At 50.0% G+C, this 9,538-nt stretch overlaps 1 protein-coding gene across 20 annotated transcripts; it reads left to right on the top strand.

Moving 5' to 3' along the window:
• The first annotated feature begins 1,238 nt into the window (after positions 1-1,238).
• On the top strand, positions 1,239-9,018 carry SMUG1 (single-strand-selective monofunctional uracil-DNA glycosylase 1). 20 transcript variants are annotated; one of them, XM_054528063.2, is made up of 6 exons: positions 1,270-1,304; positions 2,305-2,391; positions 2,917-3,176; positions 6,198-6,501; positions 7,534-7,653; positions 8,507-9,018. In XM_054528063.2, exons 4-6 carry the CDS (start codon positions 6,217-6,219, stop codon positions 8,651-8,653), a joined length of 552 nt encoding a protein of 183 aa, XP_054384038.1. In that variant the 5' UTR covers positions 1,270-1,304; positions 2,305-2,391; positions 2,917-3,176; positions 6,198-6,216; the 3' UTR covers positions 8,654-9,018. The 20 variants fall into 20 exon arrangements, with proteins under 20 accessions (XP_009246105.3, XP_002823385.2, XP_009246101.2 ...); XM_063711812.1 differs by lacking the exon at positions 1,270-1,304 and adding an exon at positions 1,311-1,737 and having other exon boundaries at positions 2,917-3,169; XM_063711811.1 differs by lacking the exon at positions 1,270-1,304 and adding an exon at positions 1,311-1,737.
• Positions 9,019-9,538: the final 520 nt, after the last annotated feature.

Raw genomic sequence — 9,538 nt, 5'->3', positions numbered from 1 at the left:
GTGCTAAGGTGTGTGGAGATTGTGGGGTGGAAGGAATATAGAAGATAACTAACCTTAGGGGGTTCCCAGTCTAATGAAAGTTTTAGAGTCAGGACACAGAACCAGACCCAGATAGAGCACAAGAACAAAACCAGGAATAGGACAGATTTGGACATAGATATTGGGATGGGGGAATGGTGGGGGAATGGACTGTTAGGTGCAGCCATGGGTTGAGGATTGATCAGGGAAGCCTTCCCGGACAAAGTATTTGAGGGAGAAGATTTGGATGGAAGAATGATAGCTAACTTTATGTGCCTACTTGAGTGGTCTAAGGGACACCCAGATAGCCGGTAAAACATTATTTCTGGATATGTCTGTGGAGTGTTTCTGGAAGAGATTCGCATTTGAATTGGTAGACTGAGTTAAGAAGATCACCCTCATTAATATGGGTGGGAACCATCCAATCCCTTGGGGGCCAGTAGAACAAAAGGGTGGAGGAAGGCAAATTCTCTTTCTTCATGAGCTGGGCCATCTATTTTACCTGCCTTTGGACATCATTGGAGTTCCTGGTTCTTCGTCCTTCAGGCTCTGGGACTTAGCAGTGAGCCCCCTCCCCTGCTTTGGACTTTCCTGAATTATACCACTTGTTTTCCTGGTTCTCCAGTGTATAGACAGTAGAGCAGGAGACTATGGGACTTCTTAGCCTCCACAATCCTGTGAGCCAACTCTTGGAATAAATCTCGTCATATAGATAGATATCCTGTTAGTTCTGTTTCTCTGGAAAACTCTTGACTAATACTGACGTTATAGGGTTGGGCAGATAGCAAGGCAGAGAAAGAAGTCAAAATCGTGACACTCTGGAGATGGGCTTGGACAGTAATGGGGGATGCTCCTTGCTAAAGAGTTGTTACGAGCTACCAGAAATGTCCCTCAGGTGGGTGAGGGATTGGGGATGGTTGAAGCTTCCTGATTTGCAATCCCTTTGGGAAAACAGTGAATGAACTTTTGGAAGGGCGATGCCCTTTAGGCTAGAACCCAGGATTTCCCAGGTTAACAGGAAACAGGCTTAACAGGCTCTGGCCTTTCACTTCTCAAGACTTCCTGATTTAAAGCTGATGGAAAGATTAAACTACAATTCCCAGCGATATTTAGGGCTAATTTAGCGCTCCTTCCGGGATTGGAGCATTTCCGGCGGAAGTGGCTGCGGGTACGCCAATCTCCTTCCCTAAACAATGTAGACTACGACTCCCACTGTCCTTAGCGCCGGGGGTTGGGTTGGGGGGGGGAGGAAAAGGAACCGGAAACGGGATGGGGAGCTGGACCAGGTGAGGAAGTAGGAGGCTGGGAACCCGGGACTGTGGGGGCAAGTTGAGGGCTCCCAGGGTCGTCGGGGCTGAGCCGAGAGGGTAGTTAGAATTTCTGTGGTTTAGGGTCCCTCCCTCCGTATGGGGTTAGACTCAGTGCAGGGAGAGCCCAGCCTATGAAACCTCCTGGGAGGTCTGCAGGATCAAGGCTTTCCAGTCGGCCCGAGCCGGCCGGCGCCCCCGGAGGTTTTGTATGGTGCCTTAGTAGTCGGCCCCTTTGGAACCAGATGAAATGATCTTTTTGAGTTTATGCTTTATTATTATTATTGTTTATTTATTTATTTTTCCGAGACGGAATTTTGCTGTGACTTCCAGGCTGGAGTGCAATGGCGCGATCTCAGCAGCCTCCGCCTCCCGGGTTCAAGCGATTCTCCTGCCTCAGCCTCCCGAGCAGGTGGGATTACAGGCGCGAGCCACCATGCCCGGCTAATTTTTGTATTTTTAGTAGAGACTGGGTTTCACCATGTCGGTCAGGCTGGTCTCGAACTCCTGACATCGTGATTCGCCCGCCTCAGCCTCCCAAAGTGCTCGGATTACGGGCGTGAGCCACCGCGCCCGGCCTATGCATTATTATGATTATGATTATTATTATTATTATTTAGTTTAAGGATATTTATTATTGTCCCTTGGACTCCCAGAGTGCCTCCAAGGGACAGGGGAGTGCATATGTGTCTTCGATTCCTTCCTCACTTCCCGGATATGATGTCAGAGAAGTCTGACATCAGTCTGAAGTCGGCCCTTGGTGGTCAGCCTTATCGCTGGGTCCAACTCCGCTGCCTTTGTGCTTAATGTAGTATGACACCGTATTTTATAAAATATCTACATTTCTTAAGCCTCTGGCTCTTGGGGCGACTTTGGGTAGAACTTACAAGTTCCTCCTTTGGGTTCTCTTAGTGTTTTTTCCGGGTATTAAAGCTCACATCACACTGTATTACAGTTAGTTGTTTGTCTGCCCTCACAGCAGTTTATGAGCTTACGGAAAGCCTGGCCTACATTTTACTCTTTTTGGATTTCTTCCTCACCAAGAGACTGCTGCAGTGCCTGTCGTGTAAGAGAGACTCATAAGTATTGAAAAAAATAAATGAGTTAACAGGTGGTAGGTTGGATGGAGTATGTGATTTTCATAGAGAAGAGAGTTAAATGAGTTGCTCAAGAGAACCTTCTTAGAGATGAAACAGGAGTAGAATTCAAATCAATTGACTTCCAGCCTGTGGCTCTTGCTGTGAGATCAGGCTTTGAAGTTATGGAACAATGAAAGTAGTGTCTTGCCACTCTTTTCCCCAGCCTTGCTGTTTCCAACACAGGTGTCTAAATGTCAAAGGTAGGCTCAAGACTTCTCGAGATTCTAGAGCTGGAGCAACCAATCTGCTAATGTTGGTGTTGCATGGGGAGATGCAAAGCAAGGTCCCCTGAAACACTGGCGTTCTCCACAGCACCCTTCTCAGCTTTTGTATGAGCCCAGTTTGTCCTGGGTAGCCACCTGGACAACAGATCAGTTAAAGACTACTGAGACAGTCAGGGAAGGATTTCCTAAGTTGGGCCTCTGATTTTTTTTCTCTCCCACTTCCCCTAGGCTAGGGTGAGAAAATAGGTTTATCAAGCTGTTGTGTCAACCTTGAGTTTTCATCTTGGAGAAGAGGTCACTCCTGACCCAGGCAGAAAGTTGAGAGGAAGGAATGACAATGGTCCTTGTCACATGGGAGGTGCACATATGATGGCCACAGACCCGGAGTCTGGAAAACAAGCAGAGTGTGAAGTGGGCAGCTGAGCCTTGAATGAACTCAGGATATAGAAGTGGAGAGGGATCCATCAGGAGTGCCTCCTTGGTAAAAGGTGTTTATTTTATTTTTAGAGATGGGGTCTCATTATGTCAGCCAGGCTGGTCTTGAACTCCTGGCCTCAAGCAATTCTTCTGCCTTGGCCTCCCAAAGGGCTGGGATTACAGGCATGAGCCACTGCGCCCAGCACAGAAAGTAGTTTTAAACAAAAGTGAAAAAGAAGATGGACATTGCTGAGCAGGTGTTTGTTGAGTACCTAATAAGGGCCAGGACCTTGGGCTTATGGAGGGAGATTGAACAAGGCCTGGCTCTTGATCTGCCCAAGTTTAGCTGGGGAGGCAAAAGGAATTCATTAAGACGACGGTAACCATGGTGACACACAGTGGTTCTCAGCCTTCACCAACCATCAGAATCACCCTGGGAAGCTTGTTTAAAATACAGATTCCCAGGCTGGGCATGGTAGCTCACGTTTGTAATCCCAGCACTTCGGGAGGCTGAGGCGGGCAGATCATGAGGTCAGGAGTTCGAGACCAGCCTGACCAACATGGTGAAACCCTGTCTCTACTAAAAATACGAAAATTAGCCAGGTGTGGTGGTGCGCGCCTGTAATCCCAGTACCCAGGAGGCTGAGGTGGGAGAATCACTTGAACCTGGGAGGCAGAGGTTGCAGTGAGCTGAGATCGTGCCACTGCACTCCAGTCTGGGTGACAGAGCAAGACTCTGTCTCAAAAAAAAAAAAACCAAAAACACAGATTCCCCGGCCTCAGGGGACCTACTTGTGTTGGGGGTGGGGTTGGGACACTATGGCAAATACTGCAGTGTTCTGAGGAGGGAAGACTTTATCAAAGGGATGGTTTGAGCTGCGTTTTGAAGGATGGGAGTGATTTGGATATGTGGACCTGTTGGGGAATCAACAGTCCTAGTTGACTGGATGACTGCTGAATGATGTCCTGGTTGACTTCAGGAGTGTATTTGGTTGGACTGTAGAAATGGTATGTGCAAGGTTTTGGGAGTTGAGGTAGGAAAGGCATTTTGAAAATGCGAGTAGAATGGTCAGGTTGGAACACTGGGTTTGAATGGGAGTGGAGTGAAGCAATGGCCTTTGCAGTTTACAAAGCTTGGTGTCATGTTCCTGCCCCCTCCCTTCTCCTTCCTCCCACCTCCCTTCTCTCTTCCCTTTCTTCTTCCTCTCCTATTTCTTCCTTTTCTCCCTTCACCTAAACATAACATCTCATTCCATCCTTACGTCTGTTTTGAGACAGAGTCTCCCTCTGTAGCCCAGGCTGGAGTGCAGTGGCATGATCTCGGCTCACTGCAATCTCTGCCTCCCAGGTCCTGGTTCAAGCAATTCTCCTGCCTCAGCCTCCCGAGTAGCTGGAATTACAGGCACGTGCCACCATGCCCAGCTAATTTTTGTATTTTTAGTTGAGACGGGGTTTCACCATGTTGGCCAGGTTGATCTTGAACTCCTGACCTCGTGATCCACCTGCCTTAGCCTCCCAAAGTACTGGGATTACAGCCATGAGCTGCTGCGCTGGCAAATCTTTTTTTTTTTTTTTTTTTTGAGACGGAGTCTTGCTCTTTTGCCCAGGCTTGAGTGCAGTGGTGTGATCTTGGGTCACTGCAACCTCAGCCTCCCGGGTTCAAGCAGTTCTCCCTGCCTCAGCCTCCCGAGTAGCTGGGATTACAGGTACCCACCACAATGCCCAGCTAATTTTTTTTTTTTTTTGAGACAGAGTTTCGCTGTTGTTGCCCAGGCTGGAGTGCAATGGCGCCATCTCGGCTCATCGCAACCTCCACCTTTCGGATTCATATGATTCTGCCTCAGCCTCCAGAGTAGCTGGGATTACAGGCGTGCACCACCATGCCTGACTAATTTGTATTTTTAGTAGAGGTGGGGTTTCTCCATTTTGGTCAGGCTGGTCTCGAACTCCTGACCTCAGGTGATCTGTCCAGTTCAGCCTCCTAAAGTGCTGGGATTACAGGCTTGAGCCACTGCGCCCGGCATGCCCAGCTAATTTTTGTAATTTTTAGTAGAGACGGGGTTTCGCCATGTTGGCCAGGCCAGTTTTGAACTCCTGACCTAGGGTGATTCACCCGCCTTGGCCTCCCAAAGTGCTGGGATTACAGGCATGAGCCACCATGCCTGGCCTTCCTTATGTCAACATTATTAAGTGGATATTATTATTCTTTGTATTTGAAGGCAGAAACCTGAGGCTCTGGCCATGGTTGTGTAGCTCGTAAGATTCTATGAGGAGTCTGTAATCCTCCTACTCAGTATTCCTGAGTGTGGGAAAGAAGCTAGGCTGGGGTTAGGGGGTTGTAGAATTAGCAGGGTGGCTGATCAAACCATCTAAGGCGAGATGGCGTGGGTGGTTAAAGCATAGCCTTGAGCCAGAGAGATTGGGCTCAATCAAATCCAGCTTTATTACTTACTAACTGTAAGACCTTGGGCAAGTTGCTTAATCTTGCTAAGCCTCAGTGTCCTCACTTACAACAGGGGAGCAGTAATACCCACCTCATGGGATTGTTGTGAGGATCAATGAGGTGTACCTGGCGCAGAGTAGTCGCTCACCACCTGGAAGCTATTGTAATTAGCCTTCCCAGGTCTCTGGGCTGTGGCTGTGCACTTGGATTTCATTCTTCAGCACTGTGCTTTCCAGAACACAGTCCGTTCTGGCTGGGCTTTTCTTTTTTAGGATGACCTTAAAGGTGCTGAAAGGATGCCACCAGTAAATGTTTATTGAAAACCTACTATGTGCTTGGCATAGCCCAGGAACTAGTGACCTATGCCTGATGGAAAGGAGATTTGGAGTGGGAGATGTTTGGTGGCTATGGCTTATCCTCACCAGGTGCCATGTGAAGAGGACAGATACTGGAAGTGGGGAGGGAAAGGGCCCTTCATTACCAAGAACTGAGATGAGTTCAGTCCTACTTGGTGGTTGGTAGATGACTGACATGGTCTCTTAGGGTCCCTTCTGAGCCCAGGAAATGGTAGTGGGGGCCCTGGCAAGCATGGATCCCTTCTACTCTGTGGCTGAGGGTTGATGGGGCTTCTGTCCATCTCTTTTCCCAGGTGACAGTGGCATGGCCATATGCCCCAGGCTTTCCTGCTGGGGTCCATCCATGAGCCTGCGGTTGCCCTGATGGAGCCCCAGCCCTGCCCTGGAAGCTTGGCTGAGAGCTTCCTGGAGGAGGAGCTTCGGCTCAATGCTGAGCTGAGCCAGCTGCAGTTTTCGGAGCCTGTGGGCATCATCTATAATCCCGTGGAGTATGCATGGGAGCCACATCGCAACTACGTGACTCGCTACTGCCAGGGCCCCAAGGAAGTGCTCTTCCTGGGCATGAACCCTGGACCTTTTGGCATGGCCCAGACTGGGGTAAAGGGTTTGGCTTCCTCAGTGGGTGGAGTGGGGGGTTCTAGGTGGATGCTTGGCTGGGTGTGCTGTGGAGAAGGAGCATGTGCATGGCTGTAGGCATGTGTAGGTCCCCCCGCCCCATTCTCTCTCAACACACATATTGGCTCCTGTGGTCTGAGGCCCTCTCCCAGCGTCTCTGCCCGTAATTAACCAAGCACATCAATGGTAGTTTCGTTTTCCCTGTGAGCTGGCCACTAATTGCCTCTGAGAGCCCTTCCTTCCGCCAGCCCCATCCTTACTTTACTGGATCTCCCCTGTCCCTGGAGTGTGGTTGGGGTCAGAAGAGGGACTAGGACTGCTGGGTCTTCAGAAGAGACTGGTTGACAGGGGTGGGTATGTAAGAGATGCAGGGCGTTCTGGGAACCTGGGTTCTGTTTCCTCGCTAAGGCGAGGTTCAAAACAAAGCCTGGCTCCAGTGCCTGCCCGCTTTTCTTTCAGGGCTCAGGATGAGTGACTGCCCCTCAGTGGGGGTGCTTGGCAGGTGGGGGAGGGGAAGAGGCTTCAGGGCAGAAGGCTCAATCGCTTTTATTGACCCCAACTGGATGATGAAAGGTGATCAATGATGATCGATGGAAATGACAGCCTGAGGCTTGGGGCTGAGAGGGCACCCAGAGAGCAGTGGTCAGCTCATCCTTGTGCCTCCTTTAACCCTGGCTGCGTTTCTGTCTCAGACCATATGTCTGTCCCCAGTACTAACCATCAAACCCTGTGTAGGGCTAGATATCTCAATGTAGTCCCTGTACTTAGTCCCAAAGGCTAGCTGGGCTAGAGACAAACAAATTCTCTGGACCACAGTTCACAATGAAGAACTGGAAAAAGACGGACAGGCTCAAATCATAGGGCCAAGAATCCTTGTCTCAGGCCTTTGGGTGAAGGTAGGGTTAGGGGGTGCAGGCTGGATCCTCATGTAAGGTATAAAGAAGTCAGTTGGTCCAGAGCCCGGGCCTCAGGTCTCCAGTTTGAAGACTTTCATGTCTCTCTCCTTCCTCACAGGTGCCCTTTGGGGAAGTAAGCATGGTCCGGGACTGGTTGGGCATTGTGGGGCCTGTGCTGACCCCTCCCCAAGAGCATCCTAAACGACCAGTGCTGGGACTGGAGTGCCCACAGTCAGAAGTGAGTGGTGCCCGATTCTGGGGCTTTTTCCAGAACCTCTGTGGACAGCCTGAGGTCTTCTTCCATCACTGTTTTGTCCACAATCTATGCCCTCTGCTTTTCCTGGCTCCCAGCGGGCGCAACCTCACCCCTGCTGAGCTGCCTGCCAAGCAGCGAGAACAGCTTCTTGGGATCTGTGATGCAGCCCTCCGCCGGCAGGTGCAGCTGCTGGGGGTGCGGCTGGTGGTGGGAGTTGGGCGACTGGCAGAGCAGCGGGCACGACGGGCTCTGGCAGGCCTGATGCCAGAGGTCCAGGTGGAAGGGCTCCTGCATCCCTCTCCCCGTAACCCACAGGCCAACAAGGGCTGGGAGGCAGTGGCCAAGGAAAGATTGAATGAGCTGGGGCTGCTGCCACTGCTGTTGAAATGAGTGCCTTTGGGGCCTTGCATGGGACACATTCAAGACCTCGAAGTCATTCTTGGCCAAGCAGATGACAACACATCTGGACTGGAGCAAAAGGTCCTTCTGTGCACCCTGCTCACTGGGAAACGTATTCTTTGATCTGTTGAACTGTCTTCCAACCTGCCATGGCAGTTTTGACACTACTCCTGTTTGCCCTCTTGATTCCTGCTTTCTTTACCTTTGAACATTGCCCCTTTCAGGGGACCCCACTTTGTAGGGAATCCGCAGAAGGTGTGCTTTTGCACTTGCAGACTGCTTTACCTCAGTGTTTCCTTGGGAGACTTTATTCAGCTGAGAGTGCCCTAGACAGTAACTTCTAAGGTCACGTTTACTATTTCAGAGGAAATATCTTGCCCGGATACCTACCCATCCTTACAGAACAGCTGCCTTTAGCTGACCCCTTTCCTCACAGGGACCAAGACAAAGCATGGGATGTGAAATTAAGAGTGAACTTCTTATGGGAGGCTGCAGCTGGATCAGAAGAAAAATCCATTGTGGCAGAGTGAAAGCCAGAAGACCTGGCTTTTCATCCCAGCTTTGGAGACTTGGAACTTTTTGATTGACAAATTAATAAACCTCTCTATGCCTCAGGCTCCTCATCTGTAAAATGGGGATGCCTACCTTATGGGGTTGGTGTGAGGATTAACTGAGATAACACTTGAAAGTGCCTTGCATGGGCTTGGCATGTGGGTGCTCATTACATAGTCTTCTTGTTTTCTTGCCTCTGGGTTGAGGATTCACAGCACTGCACTACAAGGGTAGCCCCTCTCCATTCTGGATACCTTGCTAGGGGAGAGTCTGGGCTTCCACCTGTGGCCAGGGTGAAGGGAAAATTCTTGCCTTGTCAGAGATGGATCAATGACTATGAAAAACCTAGCCTGTGATTTTTTTTCACTCTAAGCATTAAAAGCTCCTAAAGCCTTTTGTCTTGTTACTTTTTGCCCCCTCTTGCATGCTAGAGGTGGAAGGTAGTCATTTAGATTCCCCTCTTCCCTCTTCATTGTTGGCCAGGGGTTCTCTTGGGTAGCTGGGGGAAGGATGTAGTAGATCTGTCTTTTTTTTTTTTTTGAGATGGAGTCTCATTCTGTTGCCCAGGCTGGAGTGCAGTGGTGTGATCTCAGCTCACTGCAACATCTGCCTTCCGGGTTCAAGTGATTCTCCTGCCTCAGCCTCCTGAGTAGCTGGAATTACAGGCATGTGCCACCACGCCTGGCTAATTTTTGTATTTTTAGTAAAGACAGGGTTTCACCATGTTGGCCAGGCTGGTCTCAAACTCCTGACTTGAAGTAATCCACCTGCCTTGGCCTTCCAAAGTGCTGCTGCCTGGCTGGATGTAGCAGATCTCTAATTGCCTTACCAAACCTGCAGGGTCTCTGTTAAGTGTCTGTTAGGGGTCTTATATGATACTCTGGACACTGTGAGAAACAGGTGATGGGGCAGATGG

This window comes from Pongo abelii, chromosome 10 (genome assembly GCF_028885655.2).
Source record: "Pongo abelii isolate AG06213 chromosome 10, NHGRI_mPonAbe1-v2.0_pri, whole genome shotgun sequence".
Lineage (NCBI taxonomy): Eukaryota > Metazoa > Chordata > Mammalia > Primates > Hominidae > Pongo > Pongo abelii.
This window is presented reverse-complemented; position numbering and strand designations above follow the sequence as displayed.